This window comes from Microtus pennsylvanicus, chromosome 10, assembly GCF_037038515.1.
Source record: "Microtus pennsylvanicus isolate mMicPen1 chromosome 10, mMicPen1.hap1, whole genome shotgun sequence".
Taxonomy (NCBI): Eukaryota; Metazoa; Chordata; class Mammalia; order Rodentia; family Cricetidae; genus Microtus; species Microtus pennsylvanicus.
The window spans coordinates 87,196,825-87,216,280 of NC_134588.1; the positions used below are offsets into that span (position 1 = coordinate 87,196,825).

A 19,456-nucleotide genomic window follows, 5' to 3' on the forward strand; every position below is an offset into this window, starting at 1 on the left:
CACTAAGAGAGACTTACATAGATCTACATAGGAAGTATAAAAAGACAAGATCTCCTGAGTAAATTGGGAGCATGGGGACTTTGGGGGAGGGTTGAAGGGGAGAGGCAGGTAGGGGAGCAGAGAAAAATATAGAGCTCAATAAATATCAATAAAAAATAAAATAAAACAAGTGCGGCCGGGCAGTGGTGGTGCACACCTTTAATCCCAGCACTCGGGAGGCAGAGGAAGGTGGATATTTGTGAGTTTGAGGCCAGCCTGGTCTGCGAGAACTAGTTCCAGGATAGGCTCCAAAACTACAGAGAAACATGGTCTCAAATAAATAAATAAACAGTGCTCACATAAAATTAGCTTAAGCTCAGCTCCATTCATTGGCGGGGCCTGACAGTGTTGCACCGGTATCTGGCGAGTCCAGATTCTGGGGACTCGGCATCTACAAAGGGGAAGCAGGAATACTTATCAAGATTTCCCTTCCTGTGCCTTTCAATGTACTAATTTCTAAATTTAATTTTTGAGAATTTTGTATGTGTTTTGATTACATTTATTCTCTCCCCCAACTGATGCTAGACACAACTTGCTTCCCTGGGCACCCAACTTTATGTTTCCTTCCCTCCTTCCTTACCTTCTTTCTTTCCCTCCCTCAATTTTACCAACTGTGTCCAGTCTGTACTGCTCAGATATTCTAAAATGTGTGGCCTTCTACTGAAACAATGTAGAAATTATCAATCAAGTTGTACATTTCATTCCCAACTTAACGGACACCTTTTGGAACCCGTGTCCCATCCACAGTTCTCAGCATCTACAAGGATGAGTTCTGAAGTCAGAAGTATTCATTCTAGCCCACAGAAATGAACCACTCCTGGCTCCTGCTGCTGCTAGAGCCTGCCTTAGCTATCTCTAGCATCCTGTGTGCTGTGGAGTGTATATTTACATAGCAGTGCAGATGCGTTTTATAATCCTACCTATGTAGTCATGCGATGGTCAGAAAATGGCTAAAGAAAGTTCCTTTAATAGTACCCTCGGGCTTCTTGGAAGACTGGTGCAAATCTCTTCTGGAAGGGAAAGAAATCTATTTTTCTGAGAAGGTAAATGTTTATTAAATGCAAATACTGATATCTGTTACCTAGGAAAGGCGACTCATGGCATGTGGAATTTCTAGATAAAAAGCTTTCAGGTCCGAGGCTTCTCCGGATAAGCTCCTATCAGGGAACTGACGCGTGAATGCATTGAAATTGAATTACTGTACAAGAGCAATTACTTTCCACTGCACCGCTATAATAGGAGTCAGTTCCACAATGAACAGCGGGGAGCTGGAGGAAGGAGACCTGAACACAGAGTCTAGTCTCCTTTAGTTCTTCCGAGAAGAGCGTGTATGTTTTTAAGCAAAACACCTTTCAAGTGCCCAATTTCTCATTTTACCAGTGGAAATCAGAAGGCAAAAGGATTAGGTTTATTTGCAGCAATGAGCTACTGAGTGGTTTGGGGCATTTATTAAATATCTCCTCCAAAGTTTCGAAAACAACAAACTCTTCATGCCATGAGTATAGTTGAAATTTGCTTTCTATGTCTCTTGCCAGTCTTCATTGGCATTCACTGTCAGGTATTTCAGATTATCTCAATAATAAATGTTCTGCTTCTACGGTCTACCAAATGGGCACTACATTTTTCCACATCCACACCCTCTCCCAGGGATGCGATTAAGTTTCTGGGTGTCTAAACTCTATAGGAAGAAGCATGAAGTCAACCCCACCTTTTGTAGAAACCAGGACCTCTGAGAAAATGGGGGAGAATGCTGCAAGTCAGCCCAGATCTAGAAGGTGAAGGCAGAGTGTCTCCGTATGACCCAGGGGAAAAGCCACTCTGCAGATGCCTCATTTCAGAAACAAGGGTGAGCCTAAGAATCACAAACACTCCACAGTGGCTCTGCCTACTCAGAGTTCCCTGGAGCGAGAGCAGATGCCTCTAGGTGATTGACAGTTTTGGTGGCTCCCAGTGAAGGGCAGGATCCGAAAGACGAAGGCTGGGGGTTGCCTGCCCACATAACCAAGACCAGGTAAAAGCTTATCCATTGCTTTCTTCCTCCCCTCAAAACAGGGTACTTTTTTCCCCATGAGCTGCTCGGCAGCTAGGGGAGCCATGCCAAATCTGCCTTCTGTAAATATCTCAAACAAGTCCTGACTTCTGTCATAGACAAGCAGAACAGGTGTCACTTAGAATGGCCCAGCGGGAGTGTGTCACTTGCGGGAGACAGATGCACTTATTTCTGCTAAATCCAGCATTTGGAAAGACTCCTTGAGATGCTGATGAACTAAAAGCAAATTGATTCCACTTCTTGACCATTTAAAGGAAGCAGAAACTTGATAGAAGCCACTCAGCAGCATCCACTGAGGGCTGGGGAGTTGTATATATTCATATCTGAATAGAAAAATGGAGAAATAACGACATGCATGTAACTTCTGTGCACAAAAGCAAGAGCCAGCCTTGTTCCTTCAAACAACCCGGAGCTAACCTTTGAGTGGATTTACAAAAATTATTCAAACTACCCATGGCATTAAAATGAGCTAGAAAATAGAGTTAAGAAAAGCTGTCAGGATGATGGCACCATTATGTTAATGGCAATTATGGAGGCTAAGGTTATTTATAATTTGCCAGTCCAAAAAACAAAGTTGCGTGTAGTCCATTACCAGCCGTATGACAGAGGTTATTTAATGGGCAGGCCACTTTGGGTTTCACATTTACCTCAGACATCTGACTGGCAGAAAAATAGGACTTTCTATGATAGGATAATTGCACAGTGGAGAAGAATTCAAATCAGGCCTGAGCATGATAAAATCACTCTGATTCAGCTAATCACTGGCCAAAGTGATGGAGGAGATTGATGAAATCAAGCCAGGGAAACATAGAAAAAGAACAACATTGTTCAACAGCCCGGAGATGACAGGCGGGGTGTGTGTGTGTGTTAAAGGGCTGGGTTACTGGAGTCCAGTCTCCCCAGGGCTCGTGAAATCTACCTACAAAGGCCAAAGGCAGCCTACGGCTACAGACAGTTTAAGGTACTCCACATGTCAGTGGTAGTTTTAATATTTCGCATTGTTTGCAACCAAGGTTTTCCTTGTATGTGCTCTTAAATGATGAATGACATCGGACCAATAAGCACAGGGCAACATGAAGCATGAATGAAGGACCCCAGGATCCGATTTGATACAAATTACTAGAGGTGTGGCAGGGGCATTGGGGTAAATGACAATCCTAACACCTGTTCAGTTCCTGGCCCATTGTCTCTGTTTACATTTTGTTTGTGTTGTAACAAAGCTTGCCTGAAGAACACAGTGCAGAGCTAGTCACACTAGTTAAGGCCAGGCCTTGATGGCACACACTTTGAATCCCTGCACACAGGAGGCAGTGGCAGATGGATCTCTGTGAGTTCAAGGCTACCAAGACTGCATGAGATTGACTCAGTCTAAAAGAGAAACAGAGCTCACACAAAGGTGATCCCAACACTTGGGATCCAAGCCTTTCATCTCATCACTAGGGAGGTGGAGACAGGACTGATATGGCTGGAAGGAGAGAGGAATACAAGGCAGGAGGAAACAGGAACTGAGAGTGTTCAGTCTTAGGGTTTGTGGAATCAGGACCTTGCCCCCTTCACTCTGAAGAGTTGATAGAGGTAAGAACTCTAGTGGCTGGCTACTCTGGGTATGTTTTTTTTTATAAGACCAATTAGATTTGTGCCACCTGGTGAGATTTCTGGCAAAGGAACATACTCCTTTCTGATTCGATCATACCAGTGACGTACTGGAAACGGTGGCTCCAATACAAACTTGAGGTCTTTGGCTCCTCCAATGCTTAGATCGCAAGAGGTAGATTCCTGCTGGGGATGCAAGGTGTCATTATATTATGAAGAATCCCAGTCATGACTTCCTTGACTTGTAACTGCTGCCAACAGGGGTACATGGATCACCAGGGGGTCTGAACCAACATCCAGATAAAACCACAGGAAGCTAAAAGTTAGTGAGAAAACACTGCTTGGGAGGCAAGTAGTCCTGGATCAGTAGCACAATAAAAATAAAAGTTCTAGGGGTGAGAAGAAACACAGAAAGATGGGTGCGATTTCCAAGATGCAACAACATCCAGTCTGTTCACACTGGGTCTCTGTGTGTGTATTTTTCAATATAGAAATGCACATTTCAGAGTGTGCGGGCTGACCTTATCCTGAGAACCCTTCTATTCAAACAGGGTACTTTCGTTTTTCTCCTCAAAGAAACAACATCAGCCATATCAAATCTTTCTTTTTTATGCCACTAATTTAAGACAAAATTGTTTCAAAATAGGCAATACTGAGAGGCTGAAGCCAGTTCCTGCTTCCTCCTGTCCCCACCCAGGTGCTTCCGGCAGCACCAGAACTCCTTCTGTCGCATGCTCACAGGACGGAGGAGCCTTACCCAGAGGTGTGTGGATATGCACGGTGCTGTTTGTCAGGTGTTAGACTAGGCAGGGACGAGCAACACAGCTGTACTCTTTCTTTGAAGATGCAAAACCTAAACTCACTGCTCCCTGGAGTGTGACCTAAGCAAGTGATCTTACACAGTTCCGTCTCTTGCTCATTTCTAGGACAATGATAACTCCTGGCGTTGACACAAACCTAAAGGGCATCACGGCCTGGTACCCGGCCAGGTGCATCCTGCGCTCAGTTAACCCGGAAGCACATACTCTCGCACGGCTCCAGAGAGGTATGAGAGGACAAGCGATCCATGGGGACTGCTCAGCTGTCCTCCCCAGCTCTCCATCTTGGTGCAGGATAGAGATCCCGGTTAGTATGTCTACAGCCCAGGCTGCATGCACTGCAAAGGGTCAGAGTCCTGGATACGGTGCTTCCGCCAGGGAGTACCCTACGTGTGCAGGCCCTCAAGGGCCCCAACGGACACCAGGCCTCTCGTGTCTATCAAGGGCACAGACAGAATGAATGGCTATTTACAGTCTATTCTTCCCTAAAACTCTGTGATGTACCAAGAGATGCAAATGAAAACGGTTTTTTTCCTCACTCAGACTGATAATGCTGCCACTAGTGTTGAAAACAGAGCCAGGTGTGGTTACACACCTGTGTTGCATTGTTTTACTGGTTGGGCTTTTTTGGGGGGGTCCCTACCACCAAGCTCCCCAGCAAAACACACACAGAGGCTTATTATTAGTTATAAATACCTGGCCTTAGCTTGGCTTGTTTCTTGCTAGCTTTTCTTAAATTATTCTGACTACCTTTTGCCTCTGGGCTTTTATCTTTCTATTTCTGTATACCTTTCTTCTTACTCCGTGACTGGTTGGGGGGCTGGGCCACTGGCCCCGATGCCTCCTCTCCTTGTTCTCTTGCACCTTTTCTCTTTCCTCCCAGACACGTCTATGAATTATACTCTTTGTCTGCCAGCCCTGCCTATCCTTGTTCCTGCCTTGCTATTGGCTGGTCAGCTCTTTATTAGGACATCAGGTGTTTTAGACAAGTACAGGAACAGAGCTTCAGAGAGTTAAACAAATGCAGCATAAACAAAAGTCACACACCTGGAAACAATAGCCCCCAACACACCTGTGATCCCAGAACTTGGGAGCCCGGGGCAGAGCATCACTTGAGTTCAAGGCCTGTGGGGAGTCTGGACTGCACAGAGAGACCTAGCCTCAAAAATATAATCATAACCAAATAACAAAAACAGAAACAACCCTTGGGAAAGATAGCTCAGCAGATAAAGGCACATGTTGTCAGGCCTGGCCATCAGAATTTGATCCCTGGGACCCAAGAAAGAATTGATTGCTGCAAGTTGACCTCTAACCTCCACATGAACACGGTGCCACCTGTGTTCCCCCACAAACATACATACACACACATACATAGACTACAAAACTGGGATACTAAAGAGTAAAATGATAAAGTAAAAACAATAACATATATAAGGAAAATATTATGTATATTCATATTAATATATACAAGGATGACTCAAGAAAACAGTACTCATACACTGCTTGGAGGAGTTGTAAACTAACATAATCTTAAAAAAAAAACAAAAAAAAATTTAAACACAAATAACTTTAAAGTAGGTTCAGAACATTTTAGATGCCTTCAGATTTGGAGTTTCCTATTAAGAATATAGTGTGTTGTCTAGGACACCAGGTATATGGAGGTGATGAAAAATGTGGGCTCTGGTGACCTGGAGCCCCAAACTCAATGTAACTGTAGAGAATACATAGCATCTACCTCTTCATGTCCCCTTTGTGAACTGCAGATGGCACGAAAACCTCCATCGTGGGCTATGGTAAAGACAAGATACGTGAATATTGGCAAAATCCTTAAAGGGATGCCCACCACTAGATTGCTTGATTTATTATTGATATGCATAAAAATTCACAGCACTAATATTGATTTCAAAACTTGCAAACAACTTAAATGTACAAATAGGTAGAAGCAGAAGCAGTGGAATCAATTAATAAACATGTCAGCTACCTAAGGAAACCACAAAACACAATTACGTGAGAAATTACCAAGGGGCGGTTGAAAGAAAGGATAAAAAGCTGGATTATAAGGAGAACAGGTGCCTTAATTTTCAAATTGAAAAAAAAAATACAAGCACATAAACAGAACAGACAAAGGAAAAAGACTATAAAGCACATGGTCACAATTCCAGATGATACTTTCTCTATGTGTGACAGTCAATCTTGATTCTCAGCTTGGCAGAATCTAGGATCATCTAAATGAGAGACATCTGGGCTTGTGGGGGACGAGATTTCAGGACTGATTTACTGAAGTGGGATGGTCCCTTCCACGTCTAGGTCTAGGTGACACCATTCTCTGGGTCCCCTCCACGTCTAGGTGACACCATTCTCTGGGTCCCCTCCACGTCTAGGTGACACCATTCTCTGGGTCCCCTCCACGTCTAGAAGATACCATTCTCTGGGTCCCCTCCACGTCTAGGTGACACCATTCTCTGGGTCCCCTCCACGTCTAGATGACACCATTCTCTGGGTCCCCTCCACGTCTAGGTGACACCATTCTCTGGGTCCCCTCCACGTCTAGGTGACACCATTCTCTGGGTCCCCTCCACGTCTAGGTGACATCATTCTCTGGGTCCCCTCCACGTCTAGGTGACACCATTCTCTGGGTCCCCTCCACGTCTAGTTGACATCATTCTCTGGGTCCCCTCCACGTCTAGGTGACACCATTCTCTGGGTCCCCTGCACATCTAGGTGACAGCATTCTCTGGGTCCCCTCCACGTCTAGGTGACATCATTCTCTGGGTCCCCTCCACGTCTAGGTGATACCATTCTCTGGGTCCCCTCCACGTCTAGGTGATACCATTCTCTGGGTCCCCTCCACGTCTAGGTGACATCATTCTCTGGGTCCCCTCCACGTCTAGGTGACTCCATTCTCTGGGTTCCCTCAACATCTAGGTGACACTATTCTCTGGGCTACAGTTCTAGACTGGATAAAAACAAAGCAGCAAATTGAGCACCAGCAATCCCCTCCCTGACCCGTTCTCTCCTTCCTGACTGCAGGTACCCATTGACTAGCTACCCCACATGACTGCTACCAGACTTCTCCACTATACTGGACTGGGTCCCCCAAACTGGGAGCCAAAGCAATCCCTTCCTTCAAGATTCATTTGCTACTTGGTCAGAGCGATGACAAAAGCATCTGATAGACCTTGCTTTGTTTTTTTTCCAATATATTCTAAAAGTTCTACCCAAGAAACATCCATTTTGTAAACAAGAACTCATTATAATGGTGTAAAATTATTATTCTTTTAAAATATTTATTATGTTTATGTGTTTTTGTGTTTTACCTACATGTACGTGTGTGCATCACGGCCATATAACGCCTGCATAGTTCAGAAGAAAGTGTGGGATCCTCTGGAAATGAAGGTCAAGGTTGTTTTGAGCTATCTTCTGGATGTTCAGAACCACACCCAGGTCCTCCACAAGAGTAGCAAATACTCTTAACTCCCAAGCCATCTCTCCAGCCCTTAATTAGTATCCTTACTTCAGGGTTCTGCTTCTGATGTCTGAATGGCTACCAAGCTGCCATGCCCATTAGGGAAAAAATGAGCCATACTCAGACAGACGAAAGCTGGCCTGGGGATGTAACTCAGTGGTGTGTGGCTTGCTTAGCATGCATGCCCTGAGCCCACTCTTTATTGTAAGATTCCTCTCAGATGCTTCAAGGCAAGGACATAAGACAGGTCGAAGACCACCAAGCAGCTTCCACAATACTACTGGTACACCATGTTTGTGGCATCTAAAAGAATCTCCCTTCGAGGCTCTTCAGGGCATCCATCAAGAAGCCTTTATCAGTGAGCTGGCTCACAGTACTGGTTTCCATTTACTGAGCACCTCTCCCTGCAGGGCCTGCACCAAGAACAAGCTTTGTCATGTTCCTCCTCAGGTGTTGAGGGTGCCCTGTTCTGCAGATGAGAAATTAAGGCTCACAATGACTTCTTGTCCAAAGAGCAATACCTACTAAGTGACAAGAAAGGTTTTATACCCAGGTCAAGCTCACTCATGCTCATACAAAGACCCAAAATAAATGAAATTGTTAATAGACAGAAATGTGAGATTATCTACTTTGGGCAGAAATACTTTGAGAAAATTGGTTTGGTAATGCAGCATGAGAAAAGTTAAAGTAAGGAGTGATCGTTTCTAACAAAGTGCTACTGGAGAAGATCATTAAAATTGAAAAATCAAGCCAAGTAGACACAGGAATGAAAGACCCATTGGGTAGCAGTTTTCCTTGCAACCGTATATCAATATGGCTTTAATATAGGATACCACATTACTCACACACCACAAAAATGAACCTAAGATGCCCTGATTGGTCAACAGTGAAAAATAAAGTAGGAAGTCAACTTAGCAATAAAAACAACAAAAACCATATATGCTGCAATTCCCTTCATATGGCTGATATTAAATTTCAGTGAGCTGCTTGGATCAATACAAACATTGTAATCTCAGTAAGGGTCCAATAAAGCCAGGAGAACATCCAACTTCTTCCAGACTTCATCTGGCCCACCAAGGTATTCATTCAGCTTCACACTGTGGCAATCATTTTTCTAACAATGCTTTATCTCTCTCTTGTCCAGTGAACCACAGCGTCCCCCTGAGTAACCCTGAGAAGTTAGTGAGCACATCAGAGTTGGGAACCCTTCCTTTGCAGCCCCTGTGCTGAAGGTCTCACATCCAAAGATAAAGACAAGCCTCGGAGTCCCATATGTGAAGAGTGCAATGCAGAACTACTTTTCATGGTCACCAGAATAAAGAAAGGTAAGAGCATCCATGCAATGGGCAAACTTGGCAAGTTTCGGTTAATCAGTGACAGTCCCCAAAAGCTGGCTGTCTGTGTGTCTTTGGACAACATAGTGCAGACCTTGGAAGACTTACCCTCACTGCCTCAGACTTCTTGTGAAACATTTCCTCCATGTTCTTAGCCAGCTTCTTCACCAGTTGGAGACCATCAATTTCTTCAATGGCAACATCTTTCTCATACTCCTTGTATTTCTGTAACGAGAGGGGCATTGGCATCATTAGAAAGAATTGACTCTAAGGGACCTCATGCATGATTTCCCCTGATGGATACAGAAATAAAACTTTATCAACACCATGTCTGTTGGGGTTGGAGATGGTAGGATACATTTCACAACTACAAAATCAAGCAGAGAGAAACATGAAAATTGAGTCTGGTTGTGGTGATATTTTGTTTGTGCTATAACAAAGTTTGCCTATAGATCAGAGGGCAGAGCTAGCCACTACTTAGCCATAGAGGCCATTCAGTGGTGGCACACACCTTTAATCCCCAGCATTAGGGAGGCAGAGGCAGATAGATTTCTATGAGTTCAAGGCTACCTTGGGCTATTCTAGATTGATCCAGTCTCAAAGAGAAACAGCCAGGTAGTGGTGGCTTACACCTTTAATCACAGTACTTGGGAGTCACATGTCTTTAATCCTAGCTCTAGGGAGGTGGAGACAGGAAAGGTATTGGCTGGGCAGAGAGGAATATGAGGTGGGAGGAGACAGGAACCCAAGACATTCAGTCTGAGGACATGTAGAGACAGGATACCCCATTTAGTAGGAGGATTTCATAGAAGTAAGAACTAGTGACTGTCTGCTCTGCTTCTCTAATATCTGACTATGGGTTTTTATTATTAAGACCAATTAGAAATCGCACTACATTGGCTCTGACTGGAAGCTGAAGCATCACAGCATCACTCAGGTAAGAAACTAATCAAATTTGGCTAATCAAATTTGGTCACATCTAAGGAATGCCCTAGGGTGCTGATTGGACTTGATTTCATCATCTTCTCAATTGAAGATGGTCTTTTCTATAAGAATCCATTATACACGGGAGACCAGATCATCGTGTTAAGCAAAATAAGATGTGCTCAGCCTAGTGCTGGCCTGCTGGCCTAAGGTGGAGCTCAGAAATCCTGGTGCCAGCCTGCTAGCCTGGGGGTGGAGCTCAGTGACTGGATGCTCGCTTAGCATTTGCATGGCCCTGGGTTCATGCACTAATACATATTTTCCCTCGACGTGGAGCCTGTAGTTTGTTTTGTTTTGTTTTGTTTCTTTCTTTTGGAACATGAGAGCAGAAAGAGACATGTGGAAGAGAAGAGAGATTAACAGGAGGGAGAGGGGAACAATAGGGAGCTACAGGATGAATGCGATCAAACTATAATATCACAATGCAGCTAAGGAAATAGCTCACTCAGAAAAGTACTTGCTATGCAAGCACAAGAATTTGAGTTTCCTCTCCAGAACTCAGATGAATAATAATGATAAAGAAGAGGGGGGAAGAGGGGGGAAAGAAGGAAAGGAAGAGGAAGAAGAAGAGCAGCAGCAACAGCTACCCCCATTGCCACCACTACCACCAGGCAGAGGGGCACGCACTTGTAATCCCACCACTACCGCCAGGCAGGGTGGCACATGCTTGTAATCCCACCATTTGGGAGAGGAAGACAGACCATGTAAGCCCCAGGTCAGTGAGAGACCTTGCCTTAAAGAAGAAGAAAAGGAAAAATAGAAAAAGAAACCAAGGTAGAAGGTGGCTACGGTTCCCTCTGACTGTGCACACAGGTACATGCTCACTTGCTGTACTAGTGGCTTCTTGTTGTTGTGATAAGCCGCATATCAAAAGAACAAGAGATTTCTTTCAACTCCATTTCCCCATGGCAATCCATCATTGAGGGAATCGGGACAGGAACTCGAGCAGGAATCGGGAAGCAGGAGCTAATGACAAACCATGGAGGGTGCTGTTTGCTTGATTGTTCTCTCTTCTGCTCAGCTCGCTCCCATACATAACCCATGACCACCATCCCAGGGGAATCACCGGCTCTGCTCCAGCAACTAGCAATCAAGAAAATGCCACACTGATGGGGGCAATTCCTCAATTGAGTCTCCCTCTTCTCAGGTGTGCCAAGTTGACAACCAAGATAAGCCATTACACTGGCACACATCCAGACTGCTCGGAGGAGGAGAGTGAACAGTAGGGAGGCAGGCAGGGCTGGGATGCTGGGAGGAGGAGAATGAGCAGCAATGAAGAGGGCCAGGATGACGGCAGTGGCCTCCAGAAATTATCTGACCACTGGAGCCTCAGTCTCAGTGCAGCCAACACCAAGAGGAACTACCCTCTGACCCTTGGGACCATAGGTACCTGGAGGAATGATCACTGATGGTTATACTCTGCCTATACCTGAAGGAACAATCAATGGAACCACAGCTCCCAACTGGAGGAAACTTGACTCCACCAACTGGAGGAAAAAGGAACCCCCCCCCCCCCCCCGCTGAAACACAGACTCTATTTATTCCAATTGGAGGAAGAGATGGGTAGACAATAGGGTAAAAATACACTCAACAACATAAAGAACAAGACAGCATCACCAAAAACTAGTGGTTCTACAACAGCAAGACATGAACATCCCAAGGCAGATGAATCAGAAGAAAAAGACCTTAAAAATAACTTTATGAAGATGATTGAGGCCCTTAAAGAGGAAATGAAAAGTTCTCTTAAGAAACGGAGGAAAAGGCAACCAAAAAACTGAAAGAACTCAACAAATCCCTTAAAGAAAACCCAAAAAGGTAATCAAATAGATGAAAGAAATGGTTCAAAACTTAAAAACTAAAATAGAGGCAATTTTTAAAAAGCACAAACCAAAGGAAATCTGAAATGCAAAAATCAGGTAAACAATCAAGAACATAGAAACAACAAAAACAATACAAATAATCAATGAGACAAGGAGTAGGTTCTTTAAGAAAATCAACAAAATAGACAAAACTTTATCCAAACTAACTAAAAGGCAGAGAGAGAAAACTCAAATCAACAAAATCAGAAATGAAAAGGGGGATATAACAATAGACATGGAGGAAATCCAGAGAATCATCAGATCATATTTCAAAAACCTATACTCGACAAAATTGGAAAACTTAAAGGAAATGACCAATTTTCTGGATAAGCATCACTTATCAAAATTAAATAAAGACCAGATAAGAAAATTAAATAGACCTATAACCGCTAAGGGAATAGAAACACTCATCAAAAGTCTCCTAAACAAACAAACAAAAAGCCCAGGACCAGATGGTTTTCAAAGAAGAACTTATACCAATAGTCCTCAAATTTTTCCAAATAGAAACAGAAGGAACATTGTCAAACTCTTCTTACAAGGCTATGTTACCCAGACACCCAAACCACACAAAGACACCACTAAGAAAAAGAAATACAGACCAACCTCACTCATGAACATTGATGCAAAAATACTCAATAAAATATTGGCAAACTGAATCCATGAACACATGAGAAAAATTTTCCACCATAATCAAGTAGGCTTCATCTCAGAGATGCAAGGATGGGTCAACATATGAAAATCTATCAATATAATCCACCATTTAAACAATTAAAAGAAAAAAACCCACATGATCATCTCATTGGATGTTGAAAAAGCTTTCAACAAAATTCAACACCCCTTCATTATAAAGGTCTTGGTAAGAGCAAGAAAATAAGAATATACCTAAAATTATAAAGGCAATATACAGAAAACCAACAGCCAACATCAAACTAAATGGAGAGAAACTCCCAGCTATTCCACTGAAATCAGGAACAAGACAAGGCTGCTCATTCCATTTCTATTTAATATAATTTTTAAACTTCTAGCTAGAGCAACAAGACAGCAAAAGGAGATCAAAGGGATACAAATTGGAAAAGAAGAAGTTAAACTTTCACTATTTGTTAATGATATGATAGTATATATAAGCGACCCCAAAAATACTACCAGGGAACTCCTACAACTGATAAACACCTTTAGTAATGTAGCAGGATACAGTACTAATTAAAAAAGAATCAGTAGCCCTCCTATATACAGACAATAAATGGGCTGAAAAAGCAATCAGAGAAACAACATCCTTTACAATAGTCACAAATTACATAAAATATCTTGGGGTAACTCTAACCAAACAAGTGAAAGACTTTTATAACAAGAGCCTCAATCTTTGAAGAAAGAAATCAAAGAAGACATCAGAAAATGGAAAGATCTCCCATGCTCTTGGATAGGTAGGATTAACATAGTAAAAATGTCAATCTTACCTAAAGCAATCTACAGATTCAATGCAATGCCTAGCAAAATTCTTCATAGACCTCAAAAGAACAATGGAAAAACAAAAAACCCAGGATGGTCAAAACATCCCTGCAAAATAAAGGAACTTCAGAGATTTCAAACTCTGCTACAGAGCTACAGTAATGAAAACAGTTTGGTACTGGCATAAAAACAGACAGGAGGATCAATGAAATCTAATAAAAGGCCCAGGTATCAACACACATACCTCAGAACACCTGATTTTTGACAAAGAAGCTAAAATTATAAAATGGTAACAAAAGGAAGCATCTTCAACAAATGGTGTTGGCATAACTAGGTATCAACATGTAGAAGAATGCAAACAGATCCATATCTATGGCCATGCATAAAACTCAAGTCCAAGTGGATCAAAGACCTCAACATAAAACCAAGTACACTGAACCTCATAGAAGAGAAAGTGGGAAGTACACTTGAACGCATTGGCACAGGGAACCACTTCCTAAATATAACCCCAGTAGCATAGACACTTCTGTAAGCAAATGACACAGTCAACAAGACAAACAGCAGCCTACCAAATGGAAAAGAATAGTGGATCTCCAAAATATACAAAGAACTCAAGAAGTTAGACATCAAAGGAACAAATAATCCAATAAAAAAAATGGGGTAAAGTACTAAATAGAGAATTCTCAACAGAAGAATCTCAAATGTCTGGAAGATACTTAAGGACATGCACAATATCCTTAGCCATTAGAGAAATGCTAATCAAAACTACTCTGAGCTACCATCTTACACCAGTCAGAATGGCCAAGATCAAAAACATTAATGACAACTTATGTTGGAGAAGATGTGGAGCAAGGGGAACATTTTCCCATTGCAGGTGGGAGTGCAAACTTGTACAGCTGGCTTTGGATATCAGTATGGCAATTTCTCAGAAATTGTTTCTCAAGAAACAATCTACCTCAAGACTCAGCAATACCACTTTTGGGCATATACCCAAAGGATGTTCAATCATAGACAAGGACATTTGTTCAACCATGTTCATAGCAGCATTATTTGTAATAGCCGGAACCTGGAAACAACCTAGATGTTCCTCATCTGAAGAATGGTTAGGGAAAATATAGTACATTAATACAATGGACACTACACATTGGTAAAAAAATTAATGACATTTTGAAATTTGCATGCTAGTGGATAGAACTAGAAAAAAAAAACATACTGAGTGAGGTAACTCAGACCCAGAAAGACAAATGTACTCACATATAAGTGGCTTTTAAACATAAAGAATAACCAGTCTACAGTCCACAACCCAGAGAACCTAGACAACAAAGAAGACCCTAAGAGAGGAATACATGGAACCAACTAGGAAGGAGAACAAAACAAGATCTCCTGAGTAAATTGGGAGCATGAGGGTCAGGGGCAGGGTGGAAGGGGAGAAGGGTGGAAGGAAGGGAAGTGGTAAAAATGTATAGTTCAACTTAAAACAATAAAGTATATTAAAAAGAAAAACACCTGCACACATATGAGCACACACATACCAGAAAATATCACAATGAAAACTATAATTTTATGTACTGATCATCCACTAATTTAGGAGATAATTCCATACTGCAATAACTAATTTGTTTAAGGCAGCAATTCTAAAAAGTGGTGCAGAGACTCCTGAAGACTCCTCAGACACTCGCAGGGGTCCACGGAGTCCTTTTTCCAACAGCTTATCTAAACTAAGATGGCTTAAGTCGTGGATATCAACAACTATCAACAGACTGATGCAGACAGCTGTGTGAGCATCTGCCTGCCTCTGCTTAAGTCGAACATTAAAGAAATTTGCCAAATAAAGGAAAAGGTGCATACCAGCTATTGTTCATGAAACAAATTACTTACATAACACATCTGTATCTTTTAGTTTCTCTTTAAATTTTTTAGTTATCAAATCTACTATGAAAAATATCAGTTGATACAATCCACATGAACAGAAGCTCTGACGGACCGTTAGTGGTTTGTATGAACAGAAAGGGATTTTAAAATAAAGCTGGTTTGAATAAAGACTTAGTTTTTTTTCCGACTGAATGGAAATGTTTCTTATTGAGCCTGCCAACATGAGTTCACAATAGTTTTCCGTCACTGTGAAAACAACGTCATGATATGTGTGTCCTTATAAAAAGGCTGAGGCATGGAAGGTGTAGGGACTTTATCTTGCTTTCCTTAAAGCGCACCTCAAGCTTTGACTGAGGAAAACAGGGGTTCCTGCCGCAGCTTGGCTCTGGGGTGTCACTAGAGTTATTTTAGGTAATAAGTGTGAGGACACAGCAGGATAATTCCCAAGGTATAAATATCCATTTCCTCGCATTCCCCCACCTCTGCCTTCAAATGTGGGAGCTGAGAAGAGGCACCGTTCGTCCTGGCCAGCAGAGGCCAGCCTTCCACCCAAGGTTCAGCTAGAGATATACTATGTGGCCATGTGTCACTCCAAACACATCCATTTCCAGTCCTGATTTGTAAGCTCTTTGAGGCAATAAAATGGGGCTCTCAAAGGAGAACTTGGGAGGATGGGAGTGCCACTCCAGTGGTAGAGCTCTGGCCTCAGATGTGCAGGTTGGACCCCTGGCAAAACAATCCAAAAAGAAAAACACTTCCAGCTTGAGGACAAAGGCAGAGAGCCCAAGGAAAGGAGTGAGTGTAGGGAAGGATTTTCCCAGATTCCCAAGACTTAATGGAAACCCCTAACACATAGCAGTGAGGCAGCAACATCGGACCTTGGGTTCTAGAAGCAGCAAATTCCACTTTTAGTCCAACAACAACACCCACTACCAGATACCAGCAGAAGACGAGGGCAAAAGGAGACACTGATAACAACAGTTATCAGTTATCAGAGGACATTGGGACCTCTGACCTGAACACCAGGACCAGCGGGAATAATGATAATCATGAGATATAAACACTTTTCCTAGTCACCGGAGCGTGAAGAAAGATAAAGGTCTGCTGTGATATTCACTGGACACTCTGAGCTGCTGTGTATGCAAGAGTCTGTGACGTCCCAAGAGTTAGAGGTTCATCCTTCTCCCTGCAACCCAAGAGCATACTTAAAGGTTTCATTGGTTACTCTTGGGGTCCTCTCTCTTGAATCAGGAAACCATTATTCCTCCTCCTCCTAGTGTCCTGTTCCTCCTTCATATCAAGGCTATTATGGTCCCCCACAATGCTGCACTGACATCCCAGCACTCAAAACCCAGTCAGAAGTGGCTAGACTTATCTCTCCCAGTACTGTAGCTGAGGTGGCCCAGGAGGCAGGGCCAGGCCCTCATGTTACTGATCCACCCACAACTCATACACATAGAGACTCTCGGAATAAAGGCTGATGCCGAATAGACAGGAGATGATAATGGTAGTCATGGTGATGGCGATGATGACGAAGATGATGACGACAATGGTGATGTTATACTGCAAGGTGGTGGAAAATGAGATGCAGGCAGAAAGGTAGGCGTGCTGTCTTTTGGCTCTCTAGGTGACAGTTCTCACCTGTGGGAAGTGAGATGCACTGTCCTGGAATAGGGAGCCCAGGTGAACCCAACCCTGGCTACCAGTATCTTCTGCTATCTCAATAAAACTCCAGTGACAATCACTGGAAACTTCTACCAAGTTCAAAGCCATCCAGGGGTTTTTCTCTGATTGCCAGATATGCTCTGAAATTCACAGCAGGGGCCAGGTTTTGTGCCTGAGGCTAATTAAGTACTGAAAATACAAAAGTTTAACAAAACCGACATCACCCTTGTGTTCATAGAAAGGGTGAAATGTACTTCTGCCTTTAGCGAATCCTCATCTGATCAGGCCCGAGTATTCTGGTCTTAGCATGATCAGGAAGAGAAATGACTTAACTCTTAACTTTCCAGTAAGGTCGCCCAGCATCTCTCCCCTGAACCTTCCCTGTGAACAGGAGCTGCTAAACTGCTGACCTCCTAGCACAACGTGGACCCCTGTTACAGTCCCTAGCCTCAACACAACATGTGCAAGCCAAGATCCAGATCTCAGACACATCCATCAGTCCACTGTTTCCTTCCTCCATCCCTGCCTGCCCTCTCTGCAGCCACTTGTCATCAGATGCTCTTTACTAATGGACCAAGTGGACACTACTCTCTTGCCACCCTGAGGAAGCCACCCTGACATTGTAGGATGCTAGTGCCTGCTGGAATCAGGGCAGGTGAAGGCTTTGGTCTTGCCAGGAAATGTTTCATGTTACTGGAATCAGAAGATTTGAAAGGAAAGGGAAAGAAATCCAGTGATTGTCTAGAATCAGCAACAATCCCACAGTGGCCTATAGCAGTAGCATACAACAAAAGCCTTAGGAAGGAGCTTACAGAGGAGATCAGTCTGACCTTAGCAACTCCATAAATCCCACATATCCACACCAAGCTGTATCAAGGGATAAAGGGAAAATGCATATAGTGTGTTGCAATATAACGCACGTAACCACTGACCAGCAATGTGCTAAACAAAAATCTCCTGTGTTTAAAGCAGCCTGTGCAACCACAAACAATGCTTTTTCTCTCTTCTCTTTTTAACCTGTATTTTTCTAAATTTTATGGTGAGTTTACAATTTTATAAATTGAACATGAAATGTATAGTTCTATTTAGAACTTTTTTATATTTATTTTAAATTTACTAATTGAAACAAAACACCACTTTCCCCTCCCTTTCCTCCACTACAGATCCTCCCAGCTGACCTCCCTAGAAACCCTCTCATGTCCCTCCACTCTCAAGTTGATATCATAGTCAAAACACCAAATGTACAAAAAGAAAAAGTATTGAAAGCTGCAAAAGGAAAGTCACATATTAATGAAATCCTATCAGAATTACACCAGATCTTTAAATGGAAACTGAAAGCAATGTCCCCAGTCTGATGTCCACTCACAAAGAATCACCTCAACTCCCAGTAGTTCCTTCTTAGTATAGCTTTTACAGCATACTCTAGTGCTTAGTTTCAAGCTTGGTTCCAAAACAAAGTCCCTGTTGTAACAGCCATATTCCAACAGGGTATTTGATGATGCTCACATTCCCCATTCTGCTTTTCCTACCTCTCCACTGGAGCTGAGATGCCCAGCACCGCAGCCTACATGTGCCTTTAGCCAAGAGTCTAAGTAGAACACAGACCTACAAAGATCGTCTCTGAGCATTTGTGTCACAGAAGAAAGGCAAGCCCAAGAAACTTTGCCTTCCTCTGTCACAAGAGAACGTATGAGTTTTCTCACTCCTTCTGTTAGCAGAATCAGCACTTGGCAAGAAATCCCTTGGTGAGCTGAGAACATTTATCACTTGAGAAGGGAGACATAGAAATGCATTATTTCTGCAGCATCCATTTTGCCAGCTCATTTCACACAAACACCAGCAAAAGAAAAGCACTATTTCACTGTCAGGACACTTACTGCTGCTCATACATTTGGGTCATTTTGTCCCCTACATGATAACTGCATATCTAGAAGTGAATCACCTGGAACTGCCTCCCCCAGACCCGGAGCTGCCCCAGAGGGAGTGGGACTCAAGTCAGGAGACTTCTGACCAATCACAAGTGATTAGGAGAAATGCTGATCATAAAGGAGGGCTCTAAGTGTGTTCAAAATCAGGAACCAATGAAGAGGTGGGAGATGCCGAGAGTGGCAATGGCTAAAGCAGAGCCGCATTAGAACACAGACTCCCGGCTAAATTTTCTCCTCAAAGCTGAAGTTGTTTATATGTAGTGGGCTTCATGAAAATGCACCACACAAGGACTGACAGAAGGTCCAGGGGAGGAGATGGAACCATAAGACATTGCCCACCCCAAAGAGAGACATGGGGAGCTTGTCACCAAATATGGAACTCCAGAGCAATTCTCCTGCTTC

At 43.0% G+C, this 19,456-nt stretch overlaps 1 protein-coding gene across 4 annotated transcripts in view; it reads right to left on the reverse strand.

Moving 5' to 3' along the window:
- Positions 1-19,456, reverse strand: part of Cacna2d3 (calcium voltage-gated channel auxiliary subunit alpha2delta 3) — an 812,834-nt gene that overhangs the window by 620,219 nt on the left and 173,159 nt on the right. For all 4 annotated transcript variants that reach the window (XM_075988898.1, XM_075988900.1, XM_075988899.1 and 1 more), the window contains exon 3: positions 9,409-9,525. In XM_075988898.1, coding sequence (XP_075845013.1) covers positions 9,409-9,525 — 117 coding nt within the window. The remainder of the gene's footprint in view (positions 1-9,408; positions 9,526-19,456) is intronic.